Source organism: Rana temporaria, chromosome 7 (assembly GCF_905171775.1).
Source record: "Rana temporaria chromosome 7, aRanTem1.1, whole genome shotgun sequence".
NCBI classification, from domain to species: Eukaryota; Metazoa; Chordata; class Amphibia; order Anura; family Ranidae; genus Rana; species Rana temporaria.
The window spans coordinates 147,942,982-147,962,799 of record NC_053495.1 but is presented as its reverse complement, the minus strand read 5'-3'; the positions used below and the strand labels follow the sequence as shown (position 1 = coordinate 147,962,799).

General features: G+C 43.6%; 1 protein-coding gene across 1 annotated transcript in view; it reads left to right on the top strand.

Moving 5' to 3' along the window:
* Nucleotides 1–14,680: 14,680 nt before the first annotated feature.
* The window catches only part of LOC120945735 (calcium-activated chloride channel regulator 1-like), a 67,377-nt gene continuing 62,239 nt past the window's right edge, over nt 14,681–19,818 (top strand). The window contains exons 1-2 of the mRNA XM_040360101.1: nt 14,681–14,851; nt 17,364–17,501. Of these exons, the coding sequence (XP_040216035.1) occupies nt 14,687–14,851; nt 17,364–17,501 (303 nt within the window). The 5' untranslated portion in view covers nt 14,681–14,686. The remainder of the gene's footprint in view (nt 14,852–17,363; nt 17,502–19,818) is intronic.

The following is a 19,818-nucleotide window of genomic DNA, read 5'->3' as shown; positions in this document are numbered from 1 at the left end:
CCATGCGGCCGCTTTACAAATCACTTCCGGGGAGACGTGTCGGGCAGCCGCCCATGATGTGGAGATGGTCCGGGTGGAGTGAGCAGTCACCGCTTCTGGAGGAGCCAAACCCTTCGCCCTATAAGCCCTTTGGATGGCTTGGACGATCCATGCTGCAATGGTTCTGGAGGAAGCACGCATTCCTTTATTTTTCCCTTGAAAAGTGACAAGTAGATGATCGGATTGGCAGAAAGACGCTGTAGCTTCAAGATATTGTTTTAGAACTTCTCCGACATCCAAAGGATGAACATTAGAGTCCTCAGATGAACGAAAGGTGGGAAGGACGATTTCCTGGTTCTCATGAAAAATCTATGTTACCTTTGGGTTAGAACCCAACATAGGAATTAACACGACACGATCCGGGAAGAAGGTAAGGAATGGTTCTTTGGAACCTAAAGAACTGATTTCAGAAACTCTCTTAGCTGATGTAATGGCTACGAGGAAGGCGACCTTGAGGGAGAGATCCTTGATAGATAAATGATTCATGTGATGACTCTCTGACAAAAGATCCAGAACCAGAGGAAGATCCCACTTGGAGAACCTTGGTCTTCTTTGAGATCTCAGTCTCACAGCACCCTTAAGGAATTGCCTGACAAGGGTGTGTCTCGCCCAGGATATGCCTGTGAATGCAGAAATGGCTGAAATATGGACTCTCAAGGAGCTAACAGACAAGGGTAGATCAAGACCTGTCTGGAGGAGCCCTAGAACATCCTGAATTTGGGGATCATTGGGAGAACCGTTCATGGAGGAAATGTAGTCCGAAAATTTTGACCATACTTTTTGATAAACCTTATTGGTGCTTGACCTTCTGGCATTTAACAAGGTTGGAATGGCTCTACTTGGGCACCCTAATGCTTCCAGCCTTTCCCTCTCAAAAACCAAGCCATCAGATGTAGATGGGTTGGACAAGGGTGAGGAGTTATTCCTTGCAATAGAAGATCTGGTCTGGTTGGAAGCCAAACTGGATCTCGGAAGCTCAGTTGTACCAGTAATGGAAACCATGGTCTGTTGGGCCAGTATGGAACTATCGCCACTATCTTGACCTTCACCCATCTGAGTCTCGACAGAAAGCGGAGAATGACAGGAATTGGGGGAAAAGCGTATGCTCTCTGGAACCTCCACTGGTCCGTCAGGGCGTCCACTCCGAAGGCTTTGGGGCAACGACACCTCGTGTAGTACTTCTCCAGCTTGAAGTTGCACGGGGATGCGAATAGGTCTACTTCTGGCGCAATCCCCAGGGATAGAATCCAATTGAAGACTTAGTTGTGGAGAAACCACTCGTTGTTGTCTAGCGACTTCCTTGAAAGGAAATCCGCCTGAAAGTTCTGAACTCTGGGAAGATATACAGCTGTCAGGTTCGTTAGATGTGTTTGAGCCCATGACATGATCGGGTCTACTTCCCTCAGTAGGGAAAGACTGTGGGTGCCCCCCTGTCTCTTGATATAAGACACTGCTGATGTGTTGTCCAGCCTCATGCCCCGTACACACCATCACTTTATGTGATAAAAAAAAACAACGTTTTTAAAAACGTCACTTTAATTGACCGTGTGTGGGGGAAAACGTCGTTTTATGTCTTGTAATGACATAAAATGACTGGGCGCATGCCCAGAAGCTAGTTATGAAGCAAGCTTCAATGGAAAAAGTGGTGAGAACGTAACCTCGCTTTGCTAGAACATTGTGAGAAAAACGATGGTGTGTAGGCAACTTCGTCTTTGAAAATTGAAGTTTCAAAAACGTCATTTTTTACTTCACAGAAAATGTTGTTTTTTTTCATCACATAAAGTGATGGTGTGTACGGGGCATTAGGAGAACTGAAGACCCCTTTATCAAGTGAAAGAAGGCTTGTAGAGCATGGAAGGCTACTCGGAGTTCCAGGACATTGCACACTATACTTTGGGACGGAAAGTCCCACTTTCCTTGAGCTACTTCCTTCAGGCAGAGCGCTCCCCAGCCTCTGTTGCTGGCATCCGTTGTAATTGTGATCCAGGAAATGGGGGCTAATAAATGACAGTTGAGAAGATTCTTCCGTAGGAGCCACCAAGGAAGACTTTCCCGCATGGATGGAGTTATCCGTACGAAATGATCTCGAGACTTTGGATCCCATTGCTGGAGAAAACCCTTCTGAAAGGGTCGCATCTTCCACTGTGCCCATTTCACCATGGGGGCTGTAGATACCATGGTGCCTATTATTTTGAGGCACTGCGAGGCTCTGAGGAGAGGAGAAGATAATGCAAGGTGAATCCTGTCTCGGATTACTGGAATTTTCTCTAGTGGTAAGGAGATTGTGCTCTCTACTGTATTGAATTGAGCTCCGAGAAAGATCAGAGATTGTGTGGGCTCTAGATGACTTTTCTCTATATTCAGAAGCCAACCAACTCCGTCAGGGTGGAGATGACCTGAGACAGATGTAGTAATAGCTGCTCCTTGGACTGGGAAAGTAACAGCAGATCGTCCAGATAGTGGTGTAGACGGATTCCCTTGGTTTTGATCAAGGCCACAATAGCCAGTAAGAGCTTTGAAAATACCCGAGGCGATGTTGTAAGCCCCAATGGGAGACATGTAAACTGGAGATGAATATTGTCTACCGCAAACCGGAGATACTTCTGAAACTCTACTGCAATTGGAACATGAAAGTAGGCATCTTTCAGGTCTATGGAGACTAGCCAGTCACCTGGTTGAACCGTCTGACGAATCTTGAACCTTTCCTTTTTTATGAAGATGTTTAGGTGCATCAGATCTATCACTGGTCTCCAAGAACCGGACTTCTTTTGAACCATGAACAAGGGTGAGTACATCCCCTGGAACCTTTCGAGCTTTGGAACTTGTATGGTGGCGCCCTGGGCTATTAGAGAACTTGTGTATGAAAGAAGAATTTGTTTCTTCTCTTCCAAGCAGGGTAGGACTGTGGGTACGAACTGAAGTGTGGGTGGTTTGATGAACATCCAGGAATGACCTGAAGAGACTGTTTTGACAGACCAGTAATCCTTTATCGAGGCTGCCCAGACGTGTCGGAACTGGAGTAACCTGGCCCCGACTTGTACCGCCTGAGCCGATCCTGTATCAAAAGGATTTAGGGGCTTCACGACCACCAGAAGAAGCTGCTTTAGACGGTTTCTGCCCAGATGGCTGGTTTCTTCTCCAATTCCGTCTGAAATCGCGGCCAGGCCTGTAGCTACTAGCCTCTCTTGCACGATCCTGATTACGTCTAGGTTGAGTTCTTCTCTGACCCAGAAGGTGACGATCTTGGGGAAGAAACCCTGACTTACCACCCGTGGCACGGGTAATGGCACTGTCAGGCTTATTCCCAAACAGAGAAGTACCCTGAAAGGGAATTTGGCACCATGCCTGCTTAGAGGCAGGATCAGCTAGCCAAGGACGAAGCCACAAGGCCCGCTTAACCGCCACAGAGGAGAGCATGACACAAGCCACCAAGCGAATAATATCAAGAGAAGCTTCCCCAAAAAAAACTGATGCCATTTTCAATTCATGAAGCGGCATGCTTCCGGCTAGATCTTCAGAGATGTTTGACACGGAAGAATCGATCTCATCTGACCAGGTCTCCATCGCTTTAGACAATGCTGCGAGGGCCAGGGCTGGCTTGCAGGTCATGCTCGCCGTGATATATACGCTTGAGGTCAGTATCTATTTTCCTCTCTAACTCGTCTTTAAATGAAACGGTATCTTCCAAAGGGAGTGTGACGTGTTTCACTAACCTCATTAGGGCTGCATCAACCAGAGGGGCAGATTCCAGATGTTTCACATCCTCACTCTTGAATGGATACATTTTTGCCACTTTGGAAAGAAAAGAATTTTTCCTTTCTACTCCAGTCCATTCATCTGAAATAATTCCCCCGAGTTCCTCTAAAAAAGGAAAATTTGGGCGCTCCCAAGTTGTTTGAAGTATTTCCTTTGTTTAGAAGGTGCCTCAATAGGCTCTTCCCACTTTAAGGCGTCTTTCACTGCCTTTACCAGATTTGGGACTAAAGAAAAGTCAAAACCAGAGGTATTGCTAGAATCTTCCACTTCACACAGAGAGGATTCACTTGAGGAGCGGTTCATTTTAGAGGGACCCGGAGCTTCAGTATCCACTTGCATTGAAGCTAAAAAGGGCACCCAATACTAAGAAGAAGGAAAAATTCCTACCTGCAGCGCAAGGGTTGGCCACTGGGGGGCGGTGATACATCCATAGCATAAAGGCTTGGTAGCTGTAAAAAAAAAACAAAGTCACAATTCACCCTTAAGGAATTAATCAGCTAGTCATCAGAGAAGAGGAGCAGCATAGCTTCCTACCTTAGCAGCCACAATAGCAGACACCGGGAAGCTGCTGTCAATCCCGCAAGGCATCCAAAGTAATAGCTGAATTGACAGCTATTTAAACCTGGTGCCGCTGATGACGTCACCGCGCCCCCCTGGCGTACATACGGCGGAGCCAACGTCGCCCAGCAGAGCCTGAGCGCATGCGCGAGCGCCGCTGTATCCGGAACTGCTTGATCTCGGGCGAGACTCGCAGCTGCGCAGACAACCCGGAAGACGCGGCAGACTGGAACGCTGATGCGTTTCAGCCGCCGTGGAGAGTAAACAGGCGGCACAGACAACACAAACAAACACTGCTGCCATGAGAAATATACAGATTTCATACGATACCAAACAGCATGATCCTGATCCAGCCTGGAGCCATGGGCACAAACCATCGCTGCACGACCTGGGCGAATCTCAATAAGGGGGGCCTCCTGCTAGTTGCTAGGACATTTGGCCAAGTTGCCACTTGCCTGCCAATGGCCAGGCCAGTAAGCTCTTCATGGCATCGCAAGTATCACCCGAATCCACCCTGCTAATAGCTGGGATTGCTGGACTCCATGAAAGGACTGAATCATCATCAACTCGTGCGCCAGGCTGAACCGTATTCAGAATCTTCATAAGGTGAGAAAAAACAAAAATACCTTGGTCCTAGGAGGAGGACAAAAAAAGGAACACGGTTTCTGGCTAGAAACAAAGACTTATGGGAGTAGGGTCCTATGAGGTATGAGAGGCGGGATTAACCCACACGTAGGCTGCCATGGAGTCTGTCAGGAAAGCAAACTTTCAAAGACATGTGATCTGTCCATATTTTCTTTTTCCATTTGTTGCCTTGTGCATTGCCAGCACCCTTGATTTCCTGAGACCATACTGATCATCCTAACTAGAGTTGAGCGGACACCTGGATGTTCGGGTTCGGCACCCGAACCCGACCCGAACTTTTGACCCGAACCCCATTGAAGTCAATGGGGACCCGGACTTTTGACTACTAAAATGTCTTTAAAAAACTAAGGGAAAGGGCAGGAGGGCTGCAAATGGCAGCAAAATGTCGGGAAGAGCATGGCAGGGAAATAACTTAAAATAACATAAAAAAAATAAAAAATAAAATCATTTTGACCTAGGAGTATGTAGTAGGAGGTTGAGGTGGATGTGGCGGTGTAGGTGGAAGCGCCGGTGGAGGAGGAGGAGGTAGCCAACACAGCAGGTTTTGGTTTTTAATTGATTTATTTTTTAAATTAGGGTAAACCCCAAAAGAGTGAGAAAGATCTAGGGTTGCTACCTCATCCCTTTAAACCTGAACACAGAGTAATTACACAGGTTCTGGGGCTAATTTAATGTCGATAAGGCACCAAGTGAGTTTAATTAGCAGCACCTTAATCAGCCAGAGAACCTGTGTAATTAATATGTTTTTGCTTTTAAAGGGATGAGATGGCAACCCTAGAAAGATCAGAAAAAAAAACAAAGGCTGGGTAAGGCCGGCCCGGTGTCTATTCTGCACAAGGTACAGACAAGTCCTCTGGGATCCATGCCTGGTTCATTTTAATGAACGTGAGCTTGTCCACATTGGCTCTGGACAGGCGGCTGCGCTTTTCTGTGATAACGCCCCCTGCCGTGCTAAATACACGTTCAGACAATACACTGGCCGCAGGGCAGGCCAGCATCTCCAAGGTGTAAATGGCAAGCTCAGGCCATGTGCCCAATTTGGAGACCCAGAAGTTTAAGGGGGCATAGCCGTCATTCAGTACGTGTAGGCGTGTGCACACATACTGCTCCACCATGTTGCTGAAATGCTGCGTCCTGCTAAAACATTCCATATCAGCTGGTGGTGCTGTTTGTTGTGGCGTGCTGACAAAGCTTTTCCACATTTCGGCCATGCTAACCCTGCCTTCTGAGGTGCTGGCAGTGCCCCTGCTGCGTTGGCGACCTCTTCCTCCTCCTCTGCCTTCACCTTGTGCTTCCACTGTGCCCCCCGCTGCCAGGTGGGAATTGCACCAGCAGCGCGTCTACCAGCTTGCGCTTGTACTTGTGCATCTTGCGATCATGCTCCAGTGAGGGAATTAAGGACGGTACATTGTCCTTGTAACGGGGATCCAGCAGCGTGGCTACCCAGTAATCAGCACCTGTTAAAATGTGCGAAACACGGCTGTCGTTGCAGAGACACTGCAGCATGTAATCGCTCATGTGTGCCACGCTGCCCAGAGGCAACAAAAAGCTGTCCTCTGTGGGAGGTGTATCATCTGTGTCCTCTGTATCCCCTCAGCCACGCACCAGTGATGGCCATGAGCTGGTCTGGATGCCATCCTGCTGTGAACATGGTTCCTCCTCCTCCTCCATGTCTTCCTCCTCCTCATCCTCCACCGCGTCATCCTCCAGAGTGCCCTTGCTGGACAATTGTGTACCTGGCCTGGCCACGTCCCTTATTTGACATTTTCCTCATATTTCTCAAATGTAGGATCTTGCCCTAAATGGGTGTTTTTTAAATACAACAATAGCGTAATATGGTGTAATATGCAGAGATTCACCTATATAATTCTTTCCCTATGGCAAGAACCAGGAACCTATCCCTAAACAATGTACTGGACACACACAGTATATCACAGGTGACAGGTGCAGTGCTGGTGAAATAGGCAGAGATTCACCTATATAATTCTTTCCCTATAGCAAGAAGCAGGAACCTAGCCCTAAACAATGTACTGGACAGACAGTATATCACAGGGGACAGGTGGAGTGCTGGTGAAATAGGCAGAGTCACCTATATATTGCTGTCCCTATAGCAAATAGCTGGAACCTCTCCCTAAACATAGTACTGGACACACACAGTATATCACAGGTGACAGGTGCAGTGCTGGTGAAATAGGCAGAGATTCACCAATATATTGCTGTCCCTATAGCAAATAGCTGGTACCTCTCCCTAAACAATGTACTGGACACACACAGTATATCACAGGTGACAGGTGCAGTGCTGGTGAAATAGGCAGAGATTCACCTATATATTGCTGTCCCTATAGCAAATAGCTGGAACCTCTCCCTAAACTATAAGATGCAGATCTCACAGAAATGAACAGTGCTGGTGTAGATTTCTCAAGCAGGATAATCCTATCTAACACTGTCCCTCAATCATCAGCAGCCTCTCCCTACCCTAGCTAAAGCAGACTGACGAGCCCTAAACGATGTAATGCACAGTCCCTAAACGATAAGATGCAGATCTCACAGAAATAAACAGTGCTGTTGTAGATTTCTCAAGCAGGATAATCCTATCTAACACTGTCCCTCAATCAGCAGCAGCCTCTCCCTACCCTAGCTACAGCAAAGTGACGAGCTGTGCTGTGTGTCTCTATCTAATATAGAGGCTGGTCACATGCTGGGTCACATGCTGCACTGGCCAATCACAGCCATGCCATTAGTAGGCATGGCTGTGATGGCTTCCTAGTCACAGTAGTAAAACAAATGGCGATTGGCTGCCGTGCAGCACGCCATAACATAGCCAAACTCTGAACCCGAACCCAAACCCAAACTTTTTCCAATTATTCGGGTTCGGGTTCCGGTACAAAAAAAACCCAAAGTCCGTACCGAACCCGAACTTTACAGTTCGGGTTCGCTCAACCCTAATCCTAACACAATCCACCTGGAGTGGTAACTTTCTTTCTTTCACCGAGCTATAGTTGGCTCTTCATTGGATGATTGATAGCAGCGCAGCCATTGGCTCCCGCTGCTGTCAATCAAATCAAAGACGCAGCGCGCCAGGGGCGGGGCCGAGTTATGCACTTGGCGGCTATGGAGAGAGCTTCCCAGAGGGGGTTAGCTCTTGCGGGGAGGAGCCGCGAGACCCGACATGGGACCCCAGAAGAGGACGTTCGGGGCCACTCTGTGCAAAACTAACTGCACAGTGGAGGCAAGTATGATATGTTTTAATAAAAAAAAAAAACTAACCCAAAAAGCCCCTTTAATTAAATTGTCAAATATTTGTTGAAATCGTCTGATTATTGGAGAAATCATCAGAAAGCTGGAAAGTCAACTTGCTGATCAGAGCCGAGCTGTATATTATGGAGCGGGGGGGGGGGATACTTTTTGTTGTACAACATTTTAACTTTCTGTCCACACAGGGCTTAGACCATGGGTGCTCAACCTGTGGCCCTCCAGCTGTTGCAGAACTACAAGTCCCATCATGCCTCTGCCTTTGGAAGCCATGCTTGTGCGTGTCAGCCTTGCAAATGTAGCCTTGTAGTTCTGCAACAGCTGGAGGGCCGAGTTTGCCCTCGCCTGGCTTAGACTGTTCAAAACAGCTGTAAAACCTTGCTGAGCTGATGTGCTATCCCACTATCCCAATAAATCATCATATCCTTTATTTGTTCAGCAAGCGCTGATGAAGACGCTGATGTCTGGCCCCTAAAACATTATGGCTCTTGGATTCATTTTATGTATGTAATAAACTCTGCTTTGGACTTGACTATTTTGGTTTGGCACTTCAATTCCAGTTTTAAAGATTTCCTTTACAACCCAAGGTGACTGTGGTAAACCTTTGGTTTACAGAAGCTGCCTGCCTTTGGATGCCCCACAGTAAGGCTATCAGTATACTACCGACAACAATATAAATTAATATAAAATGAATCCACCCTTCAACCACAATTTTTTTAAACATTTTTGCACACATGTACAAATCTGCATTTTTTGCTACAAAATTATGTAGAAATTTAAATTGCTCACAATTGTGAAATGGAAACAAAGAACGTTGTCCATAGGTGATGATTTAAAAGCCTTTACAGGTTATTAGTTTTAAAGTCAATTTGAGTTAATTATCAATTTCGGCCCTAGAATCATTGCTCTTACTCATATTTTTATGGTGATACCTAACATGTGTGGTGCAATCACTGTTTGCGTCAGACCTACGTGTGAGTTTGCATTTGTGTGTATGCAGGACTTTTTTTCTCAGACAATAGGTGCAGGAACTCCCCCTTTCAGAGTTTCCCTTTTTCTACACCCCTACCCACCTGTCCCTTTTAGACAATATAGAACCAAGTATCATTTTGTGGTGCTAAGTAATTTGTATGGAATTTGGCAATGATATCAAGAAAAGCAGTAAAATAAATCCCCTGCAGCCAGCAGCAATAGATCCCCTAACAACAATGGACCACCCACAACAAAATCCCCCCCGCCGGCAAAAATTGACTCCCGGCAGCATCAACAGATCTCCGCACAGCCAGCATTAATAGACTCTCTGGCTGCCATCAACAACAAACCCCTCCCCCACAGTAGATCTCTTTCAGCAACAACTGGCCCCCCAGCAACATAAACCCCCCCAGCAACAATAGGTCCCCCACCAGCAACAATAGACCTCCTCAGCAACAATAGACCCCCCTGCAAAAATAGATCCCCAATAGTGAGCATCAATACCCTGCAGCACACCCAAGCACCCCTTGCCATTACATACAGTCAGTCCAGAAGGTGCCGGAACTGCGTTCCCCCGCGTTCCCGCTGAAAAAAAGCCCTGTGTGTATGTATGGGAGGATGGGGTAGCTTTTATATATTTTTTATCATTTTTACTTATTTTATTTACAACTTTTTAAAACTTGTTTTTAGGTTTGGGCAGGTGATAGATATTCTTTATGGAGACATCAGGGGGTTATTTAGACCCCTGATATCTCCATTGCTTTCCAAAGCCACTATTTAAGCACAGATCAGGCTTGGCTAGAATCTTCCCTGGCTGCGAGAGTTAGCAAATGATGGCTTTGAAATTATCCTTTCCTTGACTTTTCCTTTCCGGGATCATTCGTCAGGACTAGAGAAGCCGAGAGCAGCCGAGCCACCTGAGCCAATCCTTCACTAAGCGGCGATGCCCAGCTCGAGTCACTGTCAGGGGCAGGCAAACCTTAGTAATCCTTTATGTTACTGGCCGCTTCCTGTATATGGATTCATCAGGTAGTGTGCGGGTATTCCGCCACTTCTTCGATGCCGCAATGTCTCCTGGGAGCTTTTGTCATTGTTCCCAGGAGACATTGCGGAGGTCTGTCGCAGGATTTTTCTAAAACATGCGGTTTAGTAATTATGCATATGAGCGTATAATTTTTTTTTTTTCGTGGGGGAGTGGATCTTGGGTGAGAGTTCCCACACTTTTTTCCACAGGACTTGACCCCTGGGTATAACCACTTGCTGACAGGATGTTTTAATATGTACGTCAGTCAACAAGTGGTTAAAAGACATAGGACTGTTTTTGTCTTCCAGGGCACAACAGGTACACATTAAAATGATAACTTTGCTGTGCAGGCATTGGATGCTAACAACTAGGGATGAGCCGAACCTTCAAACGGATCGAATGTTCACGCGAACATTTAGAACCCCATTGACGTCTATGGGACTCGAACGTTTGAATTCAAAGTGCTAATTTTAAAGCCTAATATGCAAGTTATTGTCGTAAAACGTCTTTGAGAACACAGGAAAAATGTGCGTTCCACCACTGCACGGGTACGTATGTGTGCTTCATTGTAGTTTTGGAAAAAAATGGAATGGAAAAAAAGTTTTAAAAACGGTCGTTTTTTCAGGAGCAGTGATTTTAATGATGCTTAAATAAAAAAAATAAAAAAAGGAAAAATCCCTTTAAATATTGTACCTGCTGGGTGTCTATAGTATGCCTGTGAAAATGTCTTTGAGAACCCCCGGTCTTGCCCCAGGGAACATTTATCAATGGAAAAAAAGTTTTAAAAATGGTTGTTTTTTCAGGACTTTTTTTCCATTGATACATGTTCCCTCGGGCAAGACCTGGGTTCTCAAAGACATTTTCACAGGCATACTATAGACACCCAGCAGGTACAATATTTAAAGGGATTTTTCATTTTTTTTTTATTTAAGCATCATTAAAATCACTGGGCCAGATTCACAGAAGAGATACGACGGCGTTTCTCTGAAACGCCGTCGTATCTCTCAGAGTATCTATGCGACTGATTCATAGAATCAGTTACGCATAGATAGCCCTTAGATCCGACAGGTGTAATTGTCTTACACCGTCGGATCTTAGGATGCAGTACCTCGGCCGCCGCTGGGTGGAGTTTGCGTCGTATTCCAGTGTCGGGTATGCAAATTAGGTTTTACGGCGATCCACGACGGTTTTTCGCGTTCGTTAAGTCGTTGCTAGTCTAGTTTCCCGTCGCAAAGTTAGTCGTTTTACCTGCCCTAACTTTACACAGCCCATGTTAAAGTATGGCCGTCGTTCCCGCGTCGAATTTCAAATTTTTTTTTTCTTGCGTAAGACGTCCGGGAATATGAAAGTACGCTACGCACGTCGATGTTCGAAAAAATTACGTCACTTCGCACAAAGCACGGCGGGATTTTCAAAACGGAGCATGCACAGTAGGTCCAGCGCGGGAGCGCGCCTAATTTAAATGGCACACGCCCCTTTGAATTACGCGGGCTTACGCCGGAGGCCGCTGGCGTAAGTTTTCACGCAAAGTGCTTGGTGAATCAGGAACTTGCGATGAAAACTTGCGGCGGTGTAACGTATATACGATACGTTACGCCGCCGCGATTCTACGTGAATCTGGCCCACTGCAGCTAGCACAATCACCTGCCTACCAGTAAATTAGGAAGAACTGATCTAGCTAAACTATACAGTGTATAAATATATGTACAACACCTGGGATGTATATATATCCTCTACACACTGTGGCCCAGATTCTCAAAGAAGTTACGCCGGCGTATCTCGAGATGCGCGGCGTAAGTGTATATATACGCCGGCGTAACTATGCGCCGTACCCACAGAACCAGATACGCCTGAAAATAGGCTTCTTCACAGAGCACATATACCGCAATCGGAAGCACTGGCATTCCATCAACGTACAGGTGATAGTCGATGGCCAAGGCCTCATATGGCACGTCCGTGCCAAACACCCAGGGTCCAGCCACGACAGCTACATATACCGTCAAAGCACCATCCCAACAGAATTTGAACAGAACATGTATGGGGACAGCTGGCTGGTTGGTGAGTGACATGGGAGTCAGGCATGACTGTCCGCCCCCCATGATGCAGACATCACGAGGGGCACATGCATGACTGACATCCTCCTGTTTTTTCCCTTCCAGGTGACTCTGCATATGCACTTGGACCCCATCTCATGACTCCATTCCGGGATCCCCAAACCACAGGAGAGCAAAACTACAATGAAGCACACATACGTACCCGTGCAGTGGTGGAACGCACATTTGGCATCCTGAAGTAAACTGTGGGCCGGCGTATCTCAGGATTTACACCGGGCGTAGTTGTGAGCATGTGCAGAGGGGCGCGGGACATACGATGACATCACGGCGCATGCCCCGTTCGTTCGGCCCTTTATTTGCATGGGGCCACGCTTCATTTAAATGGATCACGCCCACTTCCTTCCTACTTTGAATTACGCCCGAATTTACGTTACGCCGGCGCAAAATTGGATGCATTTGCTTTGAGAATACGGACCTTACCTCTCTAAGTTATGTCGGCGTAACGCATATGAGATGCGCTACGCCGGCATAAAGATGCGCCAATCTACGTGAATCTGGGCCTGTAACATTAACTGACTAGCCTGCCTGCCTGCGGCAGGCGGCCTTTTATAGTGTGGGGCGTGTACTAAACCCCCTGAGCCATAATTGGCCAAAGCCACCCTGGCTTTGGCCAATTATGGCTCTCCGTTTTTTTCAAGCTGTGATTGGCCAAGCATGCAGGTCATAGTGCATGCTTGGCCAATCATCAGCCAGCGATGCCGCAGTGAATTATGGTCTGTGAAACGTAACTCGAATTTGGCGCGAACGACCCGTTTTGTTCGTATTTTGACGAACGATCGAACATACGATGTTCGAGTCGAACATGAGTTCGACTCGAATACGAAGCTCATCCCTACTAACAACATACATTTGCTTTAGTGTGTGCTCCATATGTAAAAGGACAATTTTAAGTACACATTTTTTACTTAGATAAAGTATATATGTTGGAACTAGATTTTGGCAACCTGTCTACAGCATAACATTAAATAATATCTAAAGCCTTTTTTTTTGGCTTTGGATAGAGTAGAAAATGGTTAAAAAAAATGTACGCATCTGTGCACAAAATCAATACCTTGGCCCGGATTCAGATACCTTCGCCTATCTATAGGCGAAGGTAGCGTATCTCAGATACACTACGCCACCGTAAGTTTGAGCAGCAAGTTGTGTATTCACATACAACTTGCGCTTAAACTCACGGCGGCGCAGTGTAACTGGACCGGCGTAAGCCCGCCTAATTCAAAATAGGCTGGTTGGGGGAGTGTACTATGTAAAATAGTACTGACCCCACGTTTTTGACGTTTTCAACGAACGGCGCATGCGCCGTCCGTGGACATATCCCAGTGCGCATGCTCCAAATGACGTCGGCAAATCGTCATGCTTTCGACGTGAACGTAAATTACGTCCAGCCGTAAAATTCAAAACTCGGCGCGGGAACGACGGCCATACTTAACATTAGCTACGCCTCATATAGCAGGGGTAACTATACGCCGGAAAAAGCCGAACGCGAACGGTGTAAAAAAAAGCGCCGGGCGGTCGTTCGTTTCTGAATCGGCGTAAATACTAATTTGCATATTCCTTGCGTAAAAATACGGAAGCGCCACCTAGCGGCCAGCCTGAAATTGCAGCCTAAGATACGATGGTGTAAGACACTTACACCTGTCGGATCTTAGGAATATCTATGCGTAACTGATTCTCTGAATCAGGCGCATAGATACGACCGACCACACTCAGAGATACGACGGCGTATCAGGAGATACGCCGTCGTATCTCTTTTCTGAATCCGGGCCCTTCACTTTATGTCCTCTAGATACATAAGGAGGTGAGAGGAAACCTCTTTAAAGTGAGCAAAAGCAGCACCTAAATAGTTGTCACAAGAACCAGAGTCCTCATTAGAAAACTCACCCTTTATTCCTGTTCTAGTAACACCCCAAATTTTTAGATTTACCCTTAATTCCAGCCCTGGAGACAATGGTCACCAGGTCAAATATAGAGGATGAATCTCCCAAACGGGGCATGGACATCAATGAAAAAAAATCATACAGTGTTTATAAATAGGGCTTACTCAAAAAACAGATAAATCTTTATTTTTTAACAACTATTGAACTATTGAAATAATCATAATTTCTTATATTACCTTTGTTATTTCCTTATTACATTTCCTTATTACAGCACTTGCCTGTGTCTAGATATGGGTAGTAAATGTATAATTTTCTATACTGCAAAGAAAAAAAAGATAAGACAAAAAAAATCTGAATCTGGTATTAAAGTCCATACAGATTGCCAAATAGCATCAGGTATATATATAGGCTATAAAAATACATACTTGAGCAGAGCCTGTGAGTAGCTGATGAAGATGACACTCTGCAGGATTTTATGTTTGCTTTTGCTATCTCAGACGCTTTCCTTGGGAAGTGGCTCCATGGTAAAACTTATCAATGGAGGCTATGAAGATATAGTCTTTGCAATTAATCCTAAAGTTCCTGAAGATGCAAAAATTATTGACAATATAAAGGTAACCTAGCTTTCTAAATAAAGTGGCTTTTTAGTATTGGCATCTATCTGTCTATCTATCTCTAATTCTATCATGTATAATTCATATTTTTTTTAAATGGTTATTAGCATATATTTAGTATTATTAACCGTTTTTATTCTTTCCTTCCACATCAATTTGATTTCCACATCAATTAAATTTGATCATGGAAAATCATTGACACATATGAAAAACAATTAAAAATGATAATTAGCTATATAATATTTTTAAAAAAAAAAAATATTTTTTAAAGTACCAACCAACCTGTAGAGTAGGGTGGGCCAAAAGTTTTCATGTCTGTTCACAACATGAAAATCCATTACTGAGCTACATGATTTTTTAATTACATACAATTGAGTTTTAGGAGACGTTTGTATTGTGTAACAGGTTCAGAGCTATTAAAATTATTAAATAGTGAGACTTACTTGTTTATAAAGAAGAATGAAGATTCCAATATTTAATGAGCAAAATTAAGTGTACACAGCAAAGGCATAATGCTTTTGAGGGGCCATCCTCCTTTGTCTTTATCTAACTATTTTCTTTCTATGTAACTATTTTTTCTATTGGTGGAGAAGTTTTGCAAATTTACATTAATCTGTATTTTTTTTACATTCAGGTAATACAGCAAACAAAGACTCGCTTAGAAATTACTTAGTATTTGTGATGAAATTCAGTCAATAACGTCTAAATAGTATTGTCTTGTAAATTAGGTTTTCTGTAAAATGAAATGTTGATTCTTATTTCTAACAAAAAAATTTTAGGCATTTAAAAGAATTAAAATATTGTACAAATTGCTTTAAACACAATTTACATTTTCAACACACAGTGTTTGTTACAATCCTACCAAGAAGTTTCTAGAATAAATTGTACAATACAGCATCTGAAACAGAGGGGTAACTAGAACCTTTCCAACAGTCACAGCGCCCTTTTCATCAGTCCTGGGGACCTTTTACACTAGACATGTGCAGAACTAAAAAATGTGTTTCGTTTTGATTCGTTATTTTCATAAATTCATTCAATTAAATTTGTTTAATTTGTTTTCAGGATTCGCAATGTTTATTCGAATTCTAATCAATTAGAATTTTCCAAATTCGGTCAAATTGAACTTAATTTTTTAGAATTCAATTTTATTCTATAACAATTTTGGAAGATCGTTATATTCTTTATATTCCATTATATTCTATTGTTTTTTCAATTCTATTATTTTCTTTTTTATTATATTCTATTCTTTTTTATTCAAATGTATTCCCCCCTTCCTGCCTTCTTGGGGCCCACCACGGTGGTGGAGCACCAGGGCCCAGTTGCAAGTGTGACCTTTGTGTCCCTGGTAGTTTCACCACTACTCTGAAATGTGTTTTTTTAAGGTGGAAAACATATTTGTCAATTGACTGAAATGTTTGTGATCTCTGAATCACAGGTACTTCAACCAGTTTGGATCTTTCTATCAATTACTTATTGATCTATGGTGAATACTGTTGCATTACAGAAGATCATAGAAGGTCTTTTTCTACTGACATAATCCAAAAGATTACAGTTTATAAAAGTATAAACATATGTCAGGAGAACACAAGTTCATTGAGTAGCCTAATTGTTTGACCTTACCCAGTCAAATTGCCTCTTTATGGTCCTTTATTTCTATGCACATCAGCCTTGTTATCACAGGTGGACTTTTTATCTAGAATGCCAATGTTATCAAATTTTATAGCTAAATAAATAGACATTCAGACCAGATTCATATGTACCACTGTTCTCTGGGTTCAGAGTTTTATGCCGCGTACACACGACCATTTTTAATGTCATGGAAAAAAAGAAGTTTTTCCCGATGTGATTCTTGTCAAGCCTGCCTTGCATACTCACGATCGTGACAACAAATGCTCTAGCAAAGCGTGGTAACATACGACGGTACTATAAAGGGGAAGTTCCATTTGAATAGCGCCACCCTTTGGGATGATTATGCAAATTTCCACTCTCATAAATTGCTTCTGAGCACGACCATTTTTCACGATGCGAAAAACGACGATGTGAAAAATGCTCTGGAGCCTACACACGATCGTTTTTAATGACCAATTTAAAAAATTGCATTTTTCTCGTCATGAAAAACGGTCGTGTGTACGCGGCATTAGGAGTACAGTTCCTTGTAATAAACATGACCCTCTATAACTATTAAACATTCTTTTTTTAAAACCACCATGACTAACTGAGCTTAATATTGGGCAATCAGTATGCTTTGTTTTATTGGTGGAAATGTGGATCATTTCCTCTATTTGGTTTGGATAGTCATTCAGTTCTAATTTATAGTGTCATCACAGATCTAGTGTATTGATAAAATGTATTTGGAAAATGACAGCAATCAACCACCTTCAAGACTCAATATTAAATATCTAGCAACCCATTCTTCACTCTATATAAATATAATATTTAATTACTAGTTTGCACTGTGGGATTTTATTTCCATTGACACTAATATATGTGTACTTTTTTTTTTTCTTCCAAGGATATGGTTAAAAATGCATCAAGTTATTTATTCACAGCAACACAAAACAGGCTGTTCATACGGAGTGTAAAAATTCTAATACCATTTACATGGCTAAAGGGAAGTTATGGAAAAGTAACAACAGAAACATATTATAGGGTAAGAAATTACATATTTTTTGGTTTTAATACAGATGATATTATGATGCATACATTTGTGATTTAGTAAGCTTGTAAGAGAGTGCTTGATTTTCAGTATTTTTTGTTGGCTGTACCCATTGGCATTATTTACTGCTTTGTAAGAAGGGCTCCAAAATGTCCTCTGTGCAAAATCATTTCGCAAACAAGAGCTCATTTCAGTTACCAAAAGAAACTGCTGTTCAAAGTCCACAATCCACCCATCTCTATGGTTTCAGGTGTCGACCGAAGGAGCTCATCAAAACTCCCTACATGAAATGAACAAACAAGTCGGCTGCACTCCTGTGATATCAGCCTTCACATTATTATTCCAGGACTAAATCACAGAAGAGTTCACCCAGACCAAACCCACCCCCCTGGCACGTTTGACCCAAAAGGGGGGCTTAAACACCAAGCCTATTTCTGACACGTGTTGCTTACAAGTTAAAATCAGTATTTTTTGCTAGAAAATGACTTAGAACCCCCAAACATTATATATGATACGATTTAAAATTGGAGTTACAGAGGAGGTCTTTTGCTAGAATTATTGCTCTCCCTCTGACAGCTGTGACGATACCTGACATGTGTGATTCGAATACCATTTACGGGCACGACTTGAATATGCATTTTCTTTGGTGAGCGAGCATGAGGGGATGGGGGTGATTTAAAAATATTTATTTCTTATTTATTTAATTTCATTTGTCCCTTTTAAAAAAAAAAAAAATCTAATCACTTGTATTGCTGTCACAAGGGATGTAAACATTCCTTGTGACAGTAATAGGCAATGACAGGTACTCTTTATCGAGAGATCTGGGGTCTAAAAGACCCCAAATCCCTCCTTTGCACTTAAAACTATTCAAGACTCTAAAATCTGCATCTTTGAATACTAGGGATTTTTTAAAATCTGCGCCATTGGCAGTCGAGTAAACGGGTAGTGACGTCACTTCAGGGTTACTACATCTGAGACCCGATCAAAGCCGATTCCCGCATTGTTCGTGACTCTGGCCATTCGGTGGATGTGCTGACTGGTCGCTCTTGTCTCCCAGTAGGACGGGGGACCTGGGCTGAGTGGCAGAAGGCGACAGGGGCCTTCACCCTGGTACAACCACTTCCTCAAAACAATGTACAGGTATGTTGTTTTTCTGGAAGTGGTTAATCAAAGAGAGGTCAAGAGATCTCTATGATTAAGCTCCTTTAGGTCAAAATGTGTCAGAGGGGATTGGCCTGTGTGGCTGCGTCAGTGAATTAGTCCTGGAATAATAAAATGTGAAAGCTGACAACGTCATTGGGATGTGGCCATCTTGTTTGTACATTCCCAGTAAAGTACTTTGCTACTTTGATAAGACAGCAACTAAGAATATTACTTCCTCAAAGAGAGTGGGAAGGAGACCATGTTCTTTTGTGCATGAGAAGTATGGCTTCTAGGCACACTGCACTTTATAAACGAATAAAAAGCCAATTGGGCTATTTTATTTAAGGTACTTATGTGCCATTGAGTAGAAAATATGTCTGCTGGAGCAGGTAATTGATTCAGCGTCAGAGAATCATCAACAAAGCAAATTTTTCTATTGCTCGACCCTTGCTACAACTGACCCCAGATAATTAGGTATCTGACTTGAACACCTTTAGTCTGCAAAAGCATATATTTTTCTGTAAATCACTTTGCTACTGTACCTTATAGAAAAGCTTTATAAATAACAGTTCTACTTAACGACATTTCACTGAACAAGTAAACAATGTGTTTGTAAATGTCATACGTTTCTCTACCCAGTTCATCACCTTAACGGCTCTGCTTGAGCATTTTGCAGACAAAGGGCTAGATTCAGGAACGAGATACGACGGCGTATCTCCAGATACGCCGTCGTATCTCCAGATACGCCGTCGTATCTCAGTTGCGGCGTCGTATCTATGCGCCTGATTCTTAGAATCAGTTCCGCATAGATTTGACTAAGATCCGACCGGCGTAAGTCTCTTACGCCGTCGTATCTTAGTTGCAATTTTACGCTGGCCGCTAGGTGGCGCTTCCGTCGATTTACGCAAGGAATATGCTAATTAGGTAGATACGCCGATTCACAAACGTACGTACGCACGGCGCATTTTTTTACGTCGTTTACGTTAGGCTTTTTCCGGCGTAAGGTTACTCCTGCTATACGAGGCGTACGCAATGTTAAGTATGGACGTCGTTCCCGTGTGGAATTTTGAAATTTTTACGTCGTTTGCGTAATTCGTTTGCGAATAGGGTTGTACGTAAGTTCCGTTCACATCTAAAGCTTTGACGATTTGTGGCGGAATTTCGAGCA